The sequence below is a fragment of the Phaenicophaeus curvirostris genome, chromosome 18 (genome assembly GCF_032191515.1).
Source record: "Phaenicophaeus curvirostris isolate KB17595 chromosome 18, BPBGC_Pcur_1.0, whole genome shotgun sequence".
In the NCBI taxonomy this organism is placed as follows: Eukaryota; Metazoa; Chordata; class Aves; order Cuculiformes; family Cuculidae; genus Phaenicophaeus; species Phaenicophaeus curvirostris.
In genome coordinates, this window is record NC_091409.1 from 8,985,810 (window position 1) to 9,004,247 (window position 18,438).

Below are 18,438 nucleotides of genomic sequence, written 5' to 3' on the forward strand. Positions count from 1 at the left end.
ATGGAACAGGCTCTGTGCATCACTGTGGGCCCAAAATGTGCCTCAGCTCTTGGGGACCACGGGGGCTGCTGCTCATCCCCACACACCCCAGCTGGCATTGCCTCCCCTTGTCTCCGTGGTTTGGTTCAAGCATTTCTCCAGGAAAAAAAAATGAGTCAGGTTTTCTTTACCAGGTAGAGCAAGGATGCAGTTCAGCTTTTACCTTTTCATGCTTTTTTTCATACATATCCAGAGCTTACCATTGGTCTGGATTTTGTACAAAGGAGCCCTCAGAGCTGGTCTGCAGGGGAGACAGGTGAGCAGAAAGGTGAGAGGCTGCCTTTGGTCTGCAGAGCACTCTTGGGGCTGGTGCGGAATTTTCTGGATTGCGGTAGCACTTGATAAAACTCATCCATCAGGTGCCCATGCTGCCTCCAGCCCATCTCTGCCTCGCCTTCAGCGCCGGCTGGAGCACGCACGTGACGAAGCAGCTCCGCGCTGGTGCTCCTGCCCGAGCCATCTGTTCTGCTCTGCACCCCCTGCCTCTCCCTGCAGCACGGGGCTGTCGCTAGCTCCTCGCGGGATGCACCTCTTGCCAAGGGGGTACAAGTGGAACATTGCCATGGGGAGCCTGTGCCATCTTCCTGCAGCTTGGCCCTGTCCCCCAAACCAGCCCAGCATGCCACACCCCTCCTGTGCCCGGTGCCACCGCTGCGCACGGGCAGAAGAGGGGTTTGCATGGAGTCAGTCACCTCTGGGAAGCAGGAATTGCCCAGCCATGCTGGATTCCCCGCAGCTGCGACAAGGCAGCAGCCCTCTGGCTTTGCAGCTAACGGAGCCCTCACCACAGAGCCAGGCAGCACCGGCTGTGTGAGAAGCCGCGCTCAGAGATGCTGCTGGGTCTCAGGCTGCTGCCATACATTGCCCCATGGCGAGCACTACCACAACCTGCCAAGGGCACGGTGCAAGACCCGTACTCTGTGCTGCCTGTGACAGCCCTGTCCTGTGTTGCATTTGGTTGGACTCAATGATCCGGTGGGTCTTTTCCAACCTGGTGATTCTACAATTCTATGATCCCAGCAGGCAGGGCTGGCACCCGCTCCCCAGAGCCCTCTTGCCTTGCCCAGGACAGGTTTGGTGCAAAGCACAGTGCGCTGCTTTGTGCCTCGATGACCAGGAACCCTCCGTATTCCCTCAGCCTCCGGCACGACCAGCAGTGCCAAAGCACCTATGCTGTCCCAGCACCCCTTCTCCCGGTGCTCCCCGGCTTTCCCAGAGCTGGTCCCCACTGCTGTGCCCAGGCGGCGGGTCGGAGAGGCTGGCCTGCCTCCGTCTCGCAGCCGCCTGTCACAGCTTTCTGCAGCTTCGTTATCACCCCAGCTTTATTACAGGCAGAGTAAATTGCTTTTGTCTGAGGCAGGATAATGGCCAGAAGAGTGACAGCGTGGAAATGGCATTTTCATGAGGCGGGTTCCTCCCCAGCAGTGACTTGCATGTTAAGCTCAGTTCACAAGGGAGAGCAGGGGCTTCTCCACCACCCTGCCCGCATCCAGCTCCCCGCGCAGACCCCCGACCTGTGGGGGCACAGGCAGCACCCCAGGGTGAGAAGGGTGCAGCTCCCACCCATGGGGCACCTTCAGCCTAGTGAGGGGGCTGCCACCTGCCCAGGGAGCACAGAAACCCTCACCAGATGCCTCCTCCCCACCAGGAATGTGGGACCTCACACCAGGCTGGGGGCTGAGCCCCACGTGCACCCCGTGACCGAGTGCTGCTGGATCCCACACACAGCCCCCACAGGGTCCTCTCCTCCACCTCCCACTCCTGAGATTTCATATCAACTGAGTAAAATTAATCTCTTCTAATAAAACCGGTTGTTTTTAAAGCTCGCCTCTAGGTTTTGCAAATCACCACCCTGCACAGCAATTTGTTTACTCGCCATTGGAGGTGATTTGCAGCCATCGCCCTCTGCAAAGCAGCTCCTGCTCTGTGTTTTCCTCCTCTTAGACTGGTTTTTATGGCACTGGTGCCTGATGCCCCCAGTGATATGGTTCCACAGGAAGCGCAGCACAGGCTACGCCAAGGAGAGATACAACCGTTTGTCATAGAATCACCAGGTTGGAAAAGACCCACCGGATCATCGAGTCCAACCATTCCCATCAAACACTAAACCATGTCCCTCAGCACCTCGTCCACACATCCCTTAAACCCCTCCAGGGAAGGTGACTCAACCCCCTCCCTGGGCAGCCTCTGCCAGTGCCCAATGACCCTTTCCATGAAGAATTTTTTCCTAATGTCCAGCCTGAACCTCCCCTGGCAGAGCTTGAGGCCATTCCCTCTCGTCCTGTCCCCTGTCACTGGGGAGAAGAACCCAGCTCCCTCCTCTCCACAACCTCCTTTCAGGTAGTTGGAGAGAGCAATGAGGTCTCCCCTCAGCCTCCTCTTCTCCAGGCTAAACACCCCCAGCTCTCTCAGCCGCTCCTCATAAGGCCTGTTCTCCAGCCCCTCACCAGCTTTCTTGCTCTTCTCTGGACTCACTCCAGAGCCTCAACATCCTTCTTGTGGTGAGGGGCCCAGAACTGAACACAGGATTCGAGGTGCATGGCAAAGCGGCGCTCCCAACATCAGCCCCTCATCCTGCAGCTGCTCCTTGTTCTCCTCCCGACAAAGCACCCTGCATGTTCACGGCTTCTGTGCCATTTGCTCCCCAGCAACCAGGGCTCTGCAGGTGAAACCCCCAGCGGGAGCAGAGGGGAGCGTGGCTCTCACCACATCGAGTGGTCACCAGCCGTGCTGTGCCCTTCTCTGCCGCCGGCGCTGGCTGACACCAGGCCAGCAGCTTTTGGTTTTGTTTTTCTAACAGATGACAAATCGCTTCATATCAGCAAAGCGAGAGGTGAGTGCTACAGAGCTCCAGGGATTAATAAGCTGCAAACAGCCGGGTCTCCTGGCAGCTGGGGCCGAGCCTGGCACCGCCGGTGAGGCACAGCCCAGTGTGGGGGCAGCCAGCACCCTGCTGTGGGGACCCTGACCTCCCACCTGGCCAGAGACGAGGCTTTTGGTCCAGGAGCCCAGGTAGGGGTCAGGGCTGGCACCTGGCTGCATTGAGAGGGTCAGGATCCCCCGCAGCCCACCCAGCGCCCCATGGTGCCGAGCAGCCCCTGCTCACCTGGGACCCAGCTATATCCTGCACCCACCATCAGCATCGCCCCTGCTCCCAGGCAGGGTGGGAGCTCCCCAGCTGCAGCTTTTAAATGCTCCAAGCGCTCAGCTGTGGGTGATGATGCCCGTCCCCACCGGCTGCAGCCCAGCAGCCCCCCGGGCAGACCCAGCTGGGTCCATTTTTAGCCAAGACAGTCCCAAAGCCATGTCCCCTTGCAGGGATAAAGACCGCAGACCCGCAGACCTTCGTTTAAAGAGCTTTATTAGCTGCAGCAGGTCTGGTGGTGGCAGGCGTGGTGGTGTGGGGGAGCGGTTGCAGGGGAGCAGTGCCCGGCACCTGGACGGGGAGACTTGGGACCCCCTCTCTGTCCCCACGGCGGTGTTGCCTACAGGGGCTCCCAGGCTGGGCTCTGCCACTCGTGCCGTGCTGAGGGAGCCCGGGAGCCGGACCCTGTGTGGGGCGATGCTGCGGCACCAGAGGAAAGGGGGCTCGGCTGGGAGCAGGGGGCCAGAGCCACACCAGCACGGGCAGCAGGGATGGAGCGAGGGCAGCCGGGGCTGAGAGCCGAGCCACTCTTCCTCCGTGAAATGCAAAAGGCCGGGAGAAGCAATGGGTGGGAGAGAGCCAGCTCCGATGGCACCGCTCCCCTGGCACACAGGGACCTGGGCAGGCTGCCCGGCACAACCCAAAGCACCACGGCTGTGCTGGTGAGCGTGCTGGGAGCGTGCCAGGAGCGTGCCAGGAGTGTGCCGGGAGCTTGCCATGCCGTCCTTCCTCCTGTCTGGATGTGCTGGGGCGGCGTTTGGGCAGGCAGGGGCAGGAGGAGGCGAAACGTGCTCTGGGATGGGTGCTGGAACTTAGATATGCGCTGCGGGGCTGGAACAGAGCAACTAAATGGGGCCTCCTACGGGAGCAGGCGTTGGTTCTGCAAAGCACAAAGGAGGGCAGGGAGGGTCCCACGGGCAGAAGAGCCTCTGCTGGGCACCCAAGGCTGGGGTGCAACACGGCCCGTGGCACCGCAGGTGGCAGCAAGCAGGGGGTGGCAGGGACTCCGAACGCCCCGGGCCCCGGGCACGCTCCCAGCAATGCTCCCTGGCACAGATGCCGTCCTGCTCCCGCACCGAGCCCCAACACTGCCACGTCGCAGGGCTGGGGACCGAACCGAGCTGGCGGTGGCTGGCGGGCGCAGGGGTGGTGGGGCTGGCGGTGAGATGGGGCGATGGGGCCAGTCTCTGGTCCGCTCCGCTGAGTCCGGGGCGGCGGGGGGCTCCTCCGGCGTCCCCCCAGCACCTACAGCACGCAGGAATCGTCTGCCGAGCGCTTCTTCAGCTCCTTCCCGGCTTTGTGGTGGTGGTGGTGGTGCTGTGCGTGCGCTGGCACGGCGGGGTCCGGCAGCGGGGCGCCCCGCAGCTGGGTGTCCTGGGGGTGCCCCGCGCCCCCCGCCGCCTCCACCCGCAGGTACGCCTTCACCTTGTGATGCCGCGCTTTGCCGTCGCTGGAGTCGATCACCCGGCACTCGTACGTCCCCTCATCTGATGGCTTCACCCTCGACAGCCGCAGCTTGTGGGAAATGTTGCTGCCGACCACCTTGACCACCTGCAGCAGAGCAGAAGGGGGTCAGGCAGCCCCTGGGACCCCACACTCCAGGGTCAGGGTCACCCCTGGCCACATGCCGCACACTACGACCTGGCCACGTGCTGGGGACACGGCGAAGGTGGGTGAATCCAGGCAGTCGGACCCCAGCCCTGGACCACGGGACGATGGAGTCGCCGGTGCACACCCAGCCACGCGGGGCTGAGATCAATGCAGAGCCACGCTGGCTAATTAGCTTTTCTACCAAATTGATTCGCTCTCAGTATTTATCACCCAATGAAATTTAAGACTTACTCACTAGCCAGAGCTGCGGCTGCTGTTGGGCTGGGTCAATAAATCAGATTTATCACCCGCCCCGAGGCCCCTGGCTCTGTTCCCTATAATCACACTGGATGGCAAAGGCCATTTTTCTACTTGCCACTGCATTTGTTAGCTGAGGATTTTATGGTGTTTAGAAATGGGTCTGGGAGCCGCAACCGAGGAGCTGCAAACTCCCGACCCAAACAGCAAAGTTGGCAGCACCGAAATGCAGGTGGCGGCACGGGAACGGGAACCCTTGCCAGCCCCTCTGCCGGCTGAGCCCCGGGGCGACCAGCACCAGCACATGTGAGTAGCTGCATCCAGCTGCCCTGCACACCCCCTGCTGCAAATCGTGGCCAAGGCCACCCCAAAGAGCAGCTCAGAGCCCACGTGCAGCCATCAGCACCGATCCTGCAGCGCCACAGTGGGGTCCAGGGGGGCTGGTCCTGCAGCTGGGCTCATTCTCTAAGGGCAGGTCCAAGCTGCCCCCAAGGTGGGACAAGAGGTGTGAGGGCACCTGGGGACTCAGCCCATCATGGGAAAGGAGCTTCAAAACCCCCCTTTGTGTCGAAGAGCAAGGAGCACTTACCGGAATTAATGGCTGGGAAATTTAGAACTAATAAAAGAAACCTTCAATTTTCTGCTGCCGCCGGTGGCCATGGAGCCGCTGCCCGGCAGGTCACGAGCCTCAGCCCGCAGCTCCGTTAGGAGTGGGAGAGATAATTTTCTAACCGCTCACAACACTCTGAGCTATCATGGCCCCACAGGATTGGGGTGAGACCCCTGCCTGGGCCAGGACGGACAGACGGCCACGGCGGTGCCCAGCCCAGCGATGCGCCTGCCCAGCAGCCAAACACTGGGGTTTGTGAAATGAGGGAACAAAAATAAACGCAGCCCTTTCGGCTTGGCTACCGCACGGCAACGGGTGCCCACGGTTTCCCTCTCCACATCCATGCCGAGCGCAGGGGCTGCAGGCAGAGACGGCACCTCCAGCACTGAGTGTGTTAGGGCAGATAAAAAACAGCCAAGGAGGTGGCTGAGGCGGTGGTTTCAGTGTGTGATTTACATCGTCTCGCATTGTTTGATGCCGCCGTTTGTTCCCAGGCAATTGCTGCCGTGGCTGGAGCGCACGCTGTACCAGCACCGCTCGTGGGGGTGTCTGCCCGCGCTCATTCATCTCCTCCGGGTGTAAACACTTAATAATCAAGGACATTTAAAACAACAAAAAACAGGAGTTGAAGCTGAAGCCTCTCCCTGCTGGCTGGGTCTGGAGGAGGTGGCAGGAGCTTCGCACAACGAGCACCTCAAAATGAATCCTGGTTACACATCGCGCATCGATTACATTCCGGTGTGCAATTAACTGCCTAATTATGCTGCAAAACGCAACGGCCGAGCTGAAGGGCAGCCCCAGGATGGCTGCGCAGCCCCAGCACCCGCCTCAGCCCCTCCTGCCGCCCCAGCCAGGCTCCGTGCGGCTGTGCTGGTGCTGCTGGACCATTTGCCTCCCCTCCCAGCACCAGCTCCCAGCCACATGGTCCTGCCCGGTGCAGGATTCGGTCCCCAGCATCAGCTGCAGAGCGCCCAGAGCTCCCAGTCAGCACTGGGATCCCAGCATCCTCACCGAGGGGACCAGAGCCCTGGGAGCAGGGCTGGGGTACTCAGGCCAAAGAGCAGCAGCAATCCTGAGCCACACAAGCAGTGTTTTCCAAAGCTTCCTGCCAGCTTCTGGAGGAGGCAGGAGGCTCCTCAGGCTGGCAGTGCCGGGCTCTGGCCATTCCGGCTGCAGCCCCAGTGCTTGGCTGATCATGGGATGTTGATCATGGGATGCTGAGCGCAGCATCCAGCAAGGGACGGATTCTAAAGGCACCTTCTGGGCTCTGGACATGGGCGCATCGGGGTGTTCACCACGGAGCGGTGAAAAATGGGGCTGAAACCTTGGGAACCACGATGCAAACAGATCAAAAGGATACATGGATAAACTAACAGCAAGAGAATGCACACGGACAGCAGACAAGCAGTGATGCCCTCTGTCAGGAAGCCTTCTGGCACTCCCTGCCACACGTCCCTCTCATTTTCAGGGATGAGCACTGGGCACAGGGATGGATTCTGGGGGACCCTTGGGGCATGAGCCCCAGCCCACCTCGTTCACTCAGGGAGGAAAAAACAAAGGAGCCAGAAGAGGCTGCCAGGGCAGAGGCAATGGTGGGAAGTGCTTCCCAATATTGCTGTGTTCGCGTGGCACCCCTGAAGGTGGAGCCCCCCGAGATGGGAAGGGCGGGAGGGCAAGGGGGGAGGGAATGTGCCTGACAGCGGGTGGCTGAGCGCAGTTATTTCATTAAACTGATTAGTGTCTCCTCATTCTGTTCACGTGAGCCTAAATGGCTTTGGGATGCTAATCCGGTGAGTAAATTAGATTATTTTCTCAGTGCAAACGTGTCCCTCGGATGCTGACAGGAGCCGGACGGGGCTCAAGGGCCACACTGGGACCCTCAGTGCTGAGGGGGGGAACTGGGAAGCCGCCCCTCACCCTGGCTGCTCCCAGTGCCGAGGCTGGGGTGGATCCAGCCCACTCACCCTGGTGTCGCAGCGCAGCAGCACCAGCGCGACCCACACCCAGCACCTCCCGGGATGCCTCGGCCAGGGCACGCGGCCTTGAGCAGGAGCACAAACCCAGGGAAGCCTCCTCCCCTCCTACCCCAGCTCCGGCATCGCTGGGAAATGCTCCAGCCAAGCCCTCGCCCAGAGCCCGTGAGAACCATGAACCAAACTCACGCTTATTTTTGTCGCATCCTTCCCAGGCTCCTCCTGCAGCGAAGCTTTCAGCTGTGGGGAAAAGCGGGATGGGGAGGGAGACAGAGAGGGATGAGAAATCATCAGCTCGGCTTGGGGGGAGGCAGGACCCCCCCAGCCCCTGCCCACCCCTGGGAGCAGCTGGGGCTGACGTGGGATGGCTCAGGGGTGGGATGGCAGCTCCAAACAAGGAGGAGGGGGGTTGCTTAGCCCCAGCAAACCTGGGCCCCCCGAGCAGACGGGAGCTGCAGCCCTGGGCAGCCGGGAAGGGGAAAGGAGCAGCAGCTCTGCAGCAGCCTGGGACCACGGGGCTCGCCCATGGGTGTTCCCTGTGACCTGGGGCTGGAGACAGTGCTCACCACAGCATCATCTCTGCAGCAGTGACCCCCATCCCCTCGCAGCCAGCCCCCTGCATCCCCTCCAGCAGTAGCGCAGGCATCTGGGGTCCCCACTGGGACACCCAGACCCTCCCAAGCCCCCTCCCCACCCTGGGTATCCCGCTGCCCCTCACCGGTGGCCCCGACCCCCCAGCACCCGCTTTCCCAGTGCCCTTCTCAATTTATGGTAATGCCGGAGCAGCTCTGCCAAAGACAGAATAATAAAGGCTCATTAAAATACCTAAAGCTGCCTGCCCATTATTTGGCCCTTATCTCTGTGTGAACAGAAAGAGAAATAAAGAGACAGCTGTTTGCCGAGAGACCGATACACACGGAAATGGGGAAAACAAGGGAGGGCAGAGGGGTTGGAGGATGCAGGGATGGATGGAAGGGGACGAGTTTGTGATGAGGTGGGAGAAGGCATGAGCACAAAGACAAAGCCCCTGCCTGGGCTCAGTCCCAGAGGATGGGCTAATGGAGAAGGATGGACAGGACGACACAACATCCCTCGCTACATCCCCAAGCATCCTTGGCACAGCCCAATTCCGTGCGCCCCAGGGTCCTGTGCTGTGGGACCTCCAGGCTCCTCGTCGCAGGGCGAGACCCTGTTCTGCGGGCTGGGCCAGCATGGGGGATGCTGAGGCAGGACGGGGTCCACCTGAGCCCCAAAAGCTGCTGCAAGCGAACCCCAAAGGCGAGCGCGGGGAAGGGCTCTGCCTCCTGATGCTGCTGCCAGAGCAGGAGGACAAGGGGCATTACCTGGTTGGAAGCCCACGTCTGTTTGTCCGTCCAGTCCTTGTGGTTGCGGACGTACCACCACTGGATCTCGAGGGAGTAGGAGGGGGAGCCGCTGCCTCGGAAGGAGCACGCCATCTCCACGTCCTCGCCCGCCTGTGCCGTCATGTCATGGGGCGTCTCGGTGAAGAGGGCTGTGGGAGACAGAGCCAGGGTTGCAGGCACGCAGGGATGGTGCCATCAGCCACCCAAGCAGGGGCACCAGGAGTGCCCAGCCCCTTCCCTGGCACCCTCGGTGGAGGGGACAGGCTCCTGCCCCACCGGTGGACCCTCCCGTCACTGCCTGCCCCCCGCTCCACTCCAGAGCCACCCAGCACCTCACTTTGCAAAGAGCAGCGGGAGGAAAGGGAGGGAGTAGGAGCCTCTGGGCTCCCCCTCTCCGGCGCTGCCCTCGGGACCCCAGCCCCAGCGCGGGCACAGGACCCTGTGCCTCTGAGATGTACTAAATACATAAAGCATGATCGCATCTCCGCTTATACCAGCGCAGAAATGAAAAAACAAATCCTTGTTTAATGCGGCCCCCAAACAGTCTCCCACATGCCATATGGTTTGCTTTCCTCGCTCAAAACAAATATTGTTCGGAGATGTAATTAGAATTCTTTTCATCTCCTCTGGAGAGATGATTGTTCCTCTGTAAAGACGGCCCCAGCGTGCAGGTCACCAGCAAATGTTATTGTCACAATCTGCAGCAGCTTCTCCCCGGCACGGCACGGGGACGGGGGGCTGAGCCCCACAATGGGATGGGGACCGTTGGCCTCCCCCCTCTGCTCTGCCACCATCCCAGCCACCCAGGAGGGCAGCGACAGGGGCAGGGGCTGAGGGTGGGGGCTGTGGGGCCACCAGCCTTGTCCCCACCACCTGAGAGCATCGCTTCGGGGCCAGTGACAGCACCGGGGTGAACCTGGTCCCCCCCTGTCCCTATCCTGCCACGAGCTGCAGCGCCCAGGCTGGTGATGGAGGCTGGGTCAGGGTCCGCTGTCCCTGTGCCCTCTCGTCTTTGCTGGGCACCTTGTGACACCCACACTGCCACCTCACAGCCACCACGCGGGTCCTTCTGGTGCTGCCAGAGCCCCTGGGATGCACATCGGCTCCCTGGAGCTCCTCGCCAAGCCTTGATCCCCTCTGAAAAAGGAACGATTACCAGCCCAGACGGAAAAGTTAATACCTTTAATGTGTCCCTGTCCCTCCGGATGCACGGAAATCCCAAATACTTATCTCTTTCCTCTAATCCATCTTAACAGAACTGAGGGAAACACCCAGCGTATGGGGTTTATCGAGCCCGGGGGTCCCCGCGGGGCTCCCGCACCCACGTTTGGGCGCTGGCACCGCGTGGGCTCCATGCTGGAGAGGAACCCAGAGCCCGGGAGCCGTGATCGAGGGCTGCAGGAGGAGCAGGAGGGTCCCGCACTGCCCAGCCCTGGCTGCTCCTCGGCGGGTGGCAAAGGGAGCATCCGCGCTCCTGACACTGCATCCAGCCTTATCCAACACCCACAGCGCCGTGCTCCCAGGATCAGGCGTGTGCTCCACAGGATTCCTGACTGCGGGAGGGATGGTCGGAGCCAGAGGGTCCCGCAGAGCCCCCGGGACACTGTCCTGGCCGGACACACGGAGCAGAGGCGCAGGCGATGGCCTGAATGCTCCAGCCGTGTCAAAATGACTCCAAACACAATTAAAATCCACTCCCACAGGCGGGGAATTTGGCAGATGAGCGGAGAAAGGGCCTGATTGAATCAGGAGCCTTCTTTCTTTCAGATTTTAATTGGGAAGCGCATGTATTAATTAACCCCAGGGCTCAGCCGCCTCAAAGTGCATCCAAACGAAGGCAGGTCCCTGCTGGGGACCCACCAGCCTGCGCCAGCCCCTGCCCTGGGAGCCCCCTCATCCCACAGACCCACTGCATCCCCCCATAGCCCTCCCCACACATCCCAACCCTCCATCCTAGCTTCCCACCGCACGTCTCAGTGCAGGGAGGGGGTCCAGGACCCCAGCACCAGGGTCAGGGCAGAGGAGATCCAGGACCCCTGTGCCACCCCCAGCCTCGAGCAGCCCCACGCCGGGGCACAGATCCTGCACCAGTACAACTGAGCCAAGATTCTGCTCACACCGACACCGCCGGCGGGGACAGGGGACAGCAGAGCTCCCAGAGCCACCCCAGACCCTTCCAGCACCCATCACTGTCACTCCCCACTGCTGACGCTGGTGCCTCGTCCTCACAGCGCGAGGGAGGGGGTGGGTGACGGGCTGGCTGCTCCGCGTGCTTTATGGCCTGCTACCTGTCATAAACTGAGAAAATCAGGATCAATAAATCTTCCAGGAAACAAAAATCAGGGGAAATAAAATGAACTCAATGGGGAAACACAGATAAACGGAATTGAAAACGCCTGCTGGGACAGCTTGGTGCTCTCATAAACCGGAGATATACAGGCTGCCGCGTCCCTCCCCGCGGCGGGCAGGATTCATCACCCGCTCGGCACGGGCACCAGGGCTGCGGCAGCTGGTGGGGAATGGGGGGCACACGCCACGCCAGCACCGAGGCTGGGTTGTGCATCCCCACGGATCCCTGCCCCGTGGAGCACACACAACCACGCAGCCCCTGGCACCCTGCTCGCAGCTCTAGGGTCCCTGCAGTCCCCCCTCAATGCCCCACAGAAGGCACCAAGCGCCGGCTGCTTGAACAGCGACGTGGGCACACGCACTCGGGATGGTGTTTGTGTGCACCGGTATTGGAGGTGATTAAATGTGTGCTGGATGCGTCCATCACCCGGTCAGTGCTCATGCTGGCTCTGTGAGTTATGTACCCCACTGACCCATCCCAGCACCGGTCAATCCGACGCCTCTTTCTCAGCTTAATCGAGCAGAAGCCGCTGGCTCCATCCTGCACCAGGCAGGGACAGGGGCTGGGGAGTCAGGGAAGCCCCCAGCACCAGGCAGGATGGCACCACCAGAGCAGCCTCTGCTGCTGTTACACCACAGGCTGCGATCAAGTGTGGCTTATCCCTCCCTTCGCGAAGCTCCCAGTCATAATTAATGGTTTATTATGGTTGGGTGCGTCAAGACACTCGGAGGACTAATTGCCAGCTCAGCCTGACGCTCCAGTCAGCTGCTCCCCCCGCCGCCCCCTCCCCACACCCTGCAGCAAGACTGTGCCTGCAGACACAGGGGGAAGGGGACCAGCTTTGGACGTGGCCACTGCGTCCCTCGGACCCTGGCACCCTCAGCCCCAGCTGAGAGCGTGTCCTTAGCCCCTCTGACAGACCCTGGTCCCAAACAATGTTAGCAGCACAACCTGCCAGCACCTCATCCCCCCAGCTGCATCCCAGCGAGACGATCCTACCCAGAGTCGCAGCCACCTGCCCCAGGTGTGCTCCGCTCCCACCCCGGCTCCCTGTCACCAGGGTCCCCCCACCACCACTGGGCAAAGGGAGAGGCAGGAGAAAGCAGCTGGCACTGCCCAGAGAGAGGAGCCGCTCCCTCTTTGCTGGCCACCATGCGTCTGCGTGGAGATGCCCCACAGAGCACCCTGCAGAGCTGCCCAGACAGCCGTGTCCCTCGTCCCCCAGCTCCGCACCGGGGCTGCAGGCAGCACCCAGCCCTCCCTGAGGCCTGATCCTGGTCCTGCCTGCCAGCGAGGCCACGCAAACCCCGGCACGGGGCTGGCTCCTCAACCAGCTGGGTCTGTGCTGCACCACTGCAGGAAAAGCCAACGCGCCTGACAGCAACTGCAGCCCAAGGCACCTTCCGCACCCGCCACTAATGGAGAGGGACAGGCTCGGCTGCACCCATCTCCAGCCGGCAGCGCAGGTGGCATCCTGGCACTTGCACTGGGAGCAGTGGAACCTCGGTGCCACGCGACCCCCGACCCCTCTGCGTGGGCTGAGGAGTCACCTTGGCAAGGCTGGAGGCTCCGCTGGGAGCAGGAGCCCGCGGATGGCTCCCAGGCTGAACCACAGCAGGGCCACAGGGCGCTGGCACGTGCTGGGCTGCCCAGGCTAAAGCCGCCCTCCTCTTCCTACCCACCCGTTAACACCCGTGAGTGACTCCTCCTGACAAGGCTGCGAGCGGGGATGCCGACCCCAGGTCACCAAAAACACATCGCGGCTACAAACTGGTGCATGAACACCACGGTGCGATGGCCGGTGTCACCGGTGAAAGCAGCACAGCAGCTCTGGCTCCAGCGGCTGCGCCAGGGAAAGCGGCTTCACAGCAAGCAGCCACAGGGACAGGAGGGGGAACAGGGATGGGGGACAGGAATGGATCGGCTGCAAGGATGGGATGGGGGCTAGGATGGAGCCCAGGATGGATCCAGCCACTGGGATGGGATGGGATGGGATGGGATGGGATGGGATGGGATGGGATGGGATGGGATGGGATGGGATGGGATGGGATGGGATGGGAGCCAGGGAGAGGGGCCAGGGCTGCAGCCCAGGACAGATCCCACAGACCCACTCAGGCAGCTCCTGGCTGAGCTGCCCCGGTGACGCCGAGCCACTCGCAGCCTAGACCTGGGAGCTCGGCTCTCCACCGGGAATCCTGCCATTGCCCTTTCCAAGGGAAGCCCCAGGCTGGAGCGCCGCAGATGCTGGCAGGGACAGGCGGGCTCCTGCCGCACGCTGGGGACAGGAGCCATTTCTCTGTTCCTATTTACTGTCACATTAGCAGCAGAATTAGCTCGAATTTGCAGCACAAATTAAAAACAAAAAAAACCCTAGCTAATTCGGCAATCGTGGTCAGACTGAAGCTCACCTTGCCAGGGAGCAAGAATTAACCTTGAACCCTTCAAGTGTTTCTAAGAGTGAACCATTGTGGCCAGGCTGCCTCAGCTCCTACCTCCCCAGCAGCAATCCCGCTGCCCGCGATTTTCCACCGCGGCAGAGGAGACACCAGCGGTGAGAATCCTCCCCTGCCCCGGCTGCAAGGAGCTTCTGCAGGCAAGGGGACTGGCTGCTGCCAGCCGGCTTCCTTGGATGATTCCCTCGCAAAGGGGAATGAGGAGCAGCTGTTATTTGAGAGTATAAGCAGAGAACCCCCACAATGTCCAGTCGCGACGGCTCCCAGTGGGATCGTGGCAGTGCCGCGCAGCTGTCCTTCAGCTGCCACTCGCTTCAGGCTGGTGCCTGCCAGGGGACGATTCCCCAGTGGGCAGAGGAGAAGCTGGCAGTGGGCAGGAGCCAGGATGGGGCAGACAGCAGCTCTGCTCCGCTGGAGATCAGCCCTCCCGGTCTCACGCCCAGGACACAAGGCGCGGGCGCTGGCAGCTGCTGCGGGGAGAGCTGCCCACGCCACGCGGTACCCACCCTGCAGAGCCAGCAGCGCCCGGTGTGCACGGACATGGTACCATCCTGCACGGCTCTTCCCGTGCCACAGCCAGTGGGTTCATCCCAGACCAGCTCCATGCTGGTGCAAGACATCAACGCACCCAGCTCAGGGCCCTGGTGCCCAACCCCACACCCACCGCAGCCGGAGCTGGAGCCAGGCGGGAGGAAACCCCCCAGCCAAGGAAAACGGTGATGGAGACGAGGAGCCCAGGCACCGCCAGAGCCGGTGGCGGACGGGGCTGGCAAGGGCTGGCTGTCCCAAGGTGCACGAGTCCTTCTTGTACCACAAACCAAAATCCCAGAGCACCCAGGACAGGGCAGGCACCCACCGGATCGGCACCTCCGACCCCCTCTGGGTCCCTGCTCCCCGGCACCACCGCGCTGCCCAAGGCTCCCGGGCCACGCGCAGCCGCACCGGCTGCTCCTTTGATTTGCTGCCTCATTCACAGGGAACGTTATGATTAAAATTAGCTGTCACTGTCCTAACGTAATAATTCCCGGTATCTGGCCCATCGTCTGTCAGCTTCTTCAAGGGAAAAGCGAGCGCAGACATTTGATGAGGAGAGGTGTCAGAAGTAATTGCGTTGAATGACTGCACGAACAGCAGCAGGAAAAACACATCGGGTGGAGAATTCCCATCAGGAAGCGTGAAAAAATCCGGTGGAATGCAAAGTGTTTATGAAAGTAATTGATAGAATAATCAGCGGGGTGTGCGAGGCAGGAGCAGGGCAGCACCCTGGGGAGCTGGGGCATCGCTCCCTCCGCCCCCGGCAGCTCTGGCAGTGAGAACCATCGCCTGTGAACCATGTGGGGAAGGAGCTGGGCTTGGGCTTCTCCTCCTCGGGAACACAAGCAGCTCTCTGAACGGCTCTCCCTGCCCTGCCCAGGCTGGGAAGGCGGCTGGAGCTGCCCAGCCAGCACGGGTTTGAAAGGCTGATGGCCCCAGCCCAGCGAGCACACGCTGTCTGCAATGGGGGGCATGAATAATTGAAGGCGCCAGCCCGAGAAGAGAGGAGGAGGGATGGCGGGGAGGGATTCTGCGGCTCGGGCGCTCTCCTGGGGCAGCAGGGCAGATGGAGCTGATCCTCACTCCATCCTCGCTCCCGGCAGAGCCTTTGCTGTGGGGGCAGGGGAAGAACTTCAATGGAGACCCTTCTGTCCCCATGGTCCTGGCTGCCATGTGCATGGAGGCGCCTTCCTGCCGGCCACCAGCTGGGGAGCCCCCTCGCCCGAAAGGGGTTCACAGCCCTGCTCCCGTTCAGCTCCCTCGCTGCATCCCTGAGGACAATTTAATGGAAACAGGGAATGTTCTCCGGGGCTGAGCCAGAGCCTCAGGGAGCAGCAGAGGCTCCCGCAGGCCGCCTGCACCGTGCCGAGATGGCAGAGAGCTCCGGGCGCCGTGTGCCGAGCCTGGCAGGAGCTGCTCACCCCGTCGGCCACGGCCGAAGCCGTCGCATGGCCCCGCTCCGTGCCCCTGACCCACCAGGCTCTCGCAGAGCGAAGGGAACGCTGTGCCAGCGAGTAATGAAATGATCAATCTCCGATGTGCTAAACAGCAATTCATACCGGATTTCAGCGCACACAGCTTTTATCAAATTGGTATTCACCTACGGAACACAAACGGCTTATTATACATGACCCACTTACTCACTGCTTTTCAGTACCGTTAATAAAGGTTTCTGTTGTGATTAAGTGAGTTGCTGCAGAACTGCTCGGAGTCGTGAGCCGTAATGTGGCTCCCAAGTGCGCTCGCCCTCCCCGAATATTTCTTCTCTCTCGCAGCGACCATTTCACTATTTATTTGCCTATTGCCAAGTTTCCGAGGGGAGCAGCGGCTAATGGAGGCTCCTCGCCCACGGCTCCTTCTAGCACATCCAGAAACTCCAAGGTAGCTCACCCGCTCCGGCAGGTAGAGGTAACCCCGGCTCACGCCCCACGATGCCCCGCGACGCTGCCCATGCCTGCAGGCTCCTCCGGGCAGGGTGCAGGAGGCACCGCGTGCTGGGAGCTCCGGAGCCACGCGAGGGGGACGGCTGCGATCCGGGCACCCGGCACAGGAACCTCCTGGTCACTCCTCGCGCTCACATTGAAACCCACCTGTGTCACCCCGCAGAGAGCACGGCAGGCTCGGCGCTCTCCCGCAAGGGGTGTGGAAAGAGGGTCCCCCTTCCCAGCCCCGGCTGGACCCCAACAAGGCTTGGCAGCACCAACAACCACCGCCCCGGCACACACCGGGAACGGCAGATGGGAGGTGAACCTCACTGCCCTCGCTGGGAGAGTCGCTCCAGCTGGGAGAGGCGCGTGGCAGCGCACAAAGATGCACGGCAGCGTGCATAGGGATGCACACTTGCATGGGGATGCACGCAGTGATGCACGCGTACACGGGGAAGCACGACGGTGCTCACAGGGACGCACACTTGCATGGCAGCGTGGATGGCAGTGTGCACGGGGGGGCATGGGGATGTGCAGGAAGATGCACGCTTGCACGGGGACCCACACAGGGATGGACAGAGGGATGGATGCTTGCACGGGGAAGCACACCGGGATGCACACCGGGATGGATGCTTGCACAGGGATGCACACCGGGATGGATGCTTGCATGGGGATGCACACCGGGATGGATGCTTGCACCGGGATGGACAGAGGGATGGATGCTTGTACGGGGATGCACACCGGGATGCACACCGGGATGGATGCTTGTACGGGGATGCACACCGGGATGGACAGAGGGATGGATGCTTGTACGGGGATGCACACCGGGATGCACACCGGGATGGATGCTTGCATGGGGATGCACACCGGGATGCACACCGGGATGCACGCTTGCACGGGGATGCACACCGGGATGGATGCTTGCACAGGGATGCACACCGGGATGCACACCGGGATGGATGCTTGCACAGGGATGCACACCGGGATGCACACCGGGACGCCCGCTTGCACGGGGATGTGCACAGCGACGCCCCGCGCGAAGCCACCGAGCTCGCAGCCCCGCGGGGAAGGCAGAGGCCGCCCCCCCCGGTTCGCCTCCCGCTCCCCGGTGCTGCCCGAGCGGCCCCCCCGGTCCCGTCCCGCCGCCCGGGCGCGGTCCGCCCCGCCCGGCCGAGCCCCCCACCCCCCTCCCCCCCGGTACCCTCCGCCCTTGCCCCGCTCACCGCTGCCCGCCGCCGGGGCGTCCCACGGGGGGTGCCGGGAGGCGGCGCCGAGCTGCAGGTACAGCCCCAGGTACCGCAGGACGCCCAGCGCCAGGGCCAGGGCGCCCATGGTGGCGAGGGCGCGCCCGTCCCGGGGCCGGCGGCGCCGCGGGGCCGAGCCCTTGTCCCCGGGCTGCGCCGCGGTCCCGGCGCCGCCGCGCTGCGGAGCTCTTCCCTCGCGCGGAGGGCGCCGCGCCGCCGAGGCGGTGCCGCGGCTCGCCCGGAGCCTCCCCCGCCCGGCGGAGGGATCCCGGCCCCGCGCGCGCGCCCGCAAAGTTTTTTCCCACGGTTCATTCTTAAAGTGCGCGGGGCGGGGCCGCGCGCGACGCTCCCACCGGGACCCGCGGGGGGGGGGGGGGCGCGCGACGACCCCCAGCCGCCCCGCACCCCGCAAGGGACCCGCATCCCACAGGGACCCCGCATCTCGCACCGCAGGGACCCCGCATCCCGCACCCCGCAGGGACCCCGCATCCCACAGGGACCCCGCATCTCGCACCCCACATCCCGCACCGACCCTGCATCCTGCACCGCAGGGACCCCGCACCCCGCACCCCACAGGGACCCCGTACCTCGCACCGCAGAGAACCCGCATCCCGCACCGACCCCGCATCCCGCACCAACCCTGCATCCCGCAGCACAGAGACCCCGCATCCCGCAACGACCCTGCATCCTGCACCCCGCCCCGTGCACCCCGCATCCCGCACCTCAGGGACACCGCACCTCGCACTCCGCAGGCACCCTGCATCCCGCACCGACCCTGCATCCTGCACCCCGCGCCATGCACCCCACATCCCACACCTCAGGGACCCCGCATCCTGCACCCCGCAGGGACCCCGCACCTCTCACCACAGCCACCCCACATCCTGCACCCTGCACCCCGCACCCCGCAGGGACCCCGCATCCCACAGGGACCCCGCATCCCACAGGGACCCCGC

General features: G+C 62.6%; 1 protein-coding gene across 1 annotated transcript; it reads right to left on the reverse strand.

Moving 5' to 3' along the window:
* Positions 1-4,403: 4,403 nt before the first annotated feature.
* Positions 4,404-17,751, reverse strand: VSTM2L (V-set and transmembrane domain containing 2 like). Its single transcript, XM_069871611.1, has 4 exons — positions 17,465-17,751; positions 8,959-9,128; positions 7,805-7,855; positions 4,404-4,735 (listed from the first exon to the last, which is right to left on the reverse strand). The coding sequence occupies exons 1-4, from the start codon at positions 17,571-17,573 to the stop codon at positions 4,430-4,432; spliced, it is 636 nt and encodes a 211-aa protein (XP_069727712.1). The 5' UTR covers positions 17,574-17,751; the 3' UTR covers positions 4,404-4,429.
* Positions 17,752-18,438: the final 687 nt, after the last annotated feature.

Excerpts from the sequence above, each read along its gene's own strand:
- VSTM2L (XM_069871611.1), bottom strand. The coding sequence starts at position 17,573 with ATGGGCGCCCTGGCCCTGGCGCTGGGCGTCCTGCGGTACCTGGGGCTG. Across the intron at positions 9,129-17,464 it reads CGCCCCGGCGGCGGGCAGCG|CCCTCTTCACCGAGACGCCC; the intron begins GTGAGCGGGGCA and ends TGTCTCCCACAG. Across the intron at positions 7,856-8,958 it reads AGACGTGGGCTTCCAACCAG|CTGAAAGCTTCGCTGCAGGA; the intron begins GTAATGCCCCTT and ends TTTTCCCCACAG.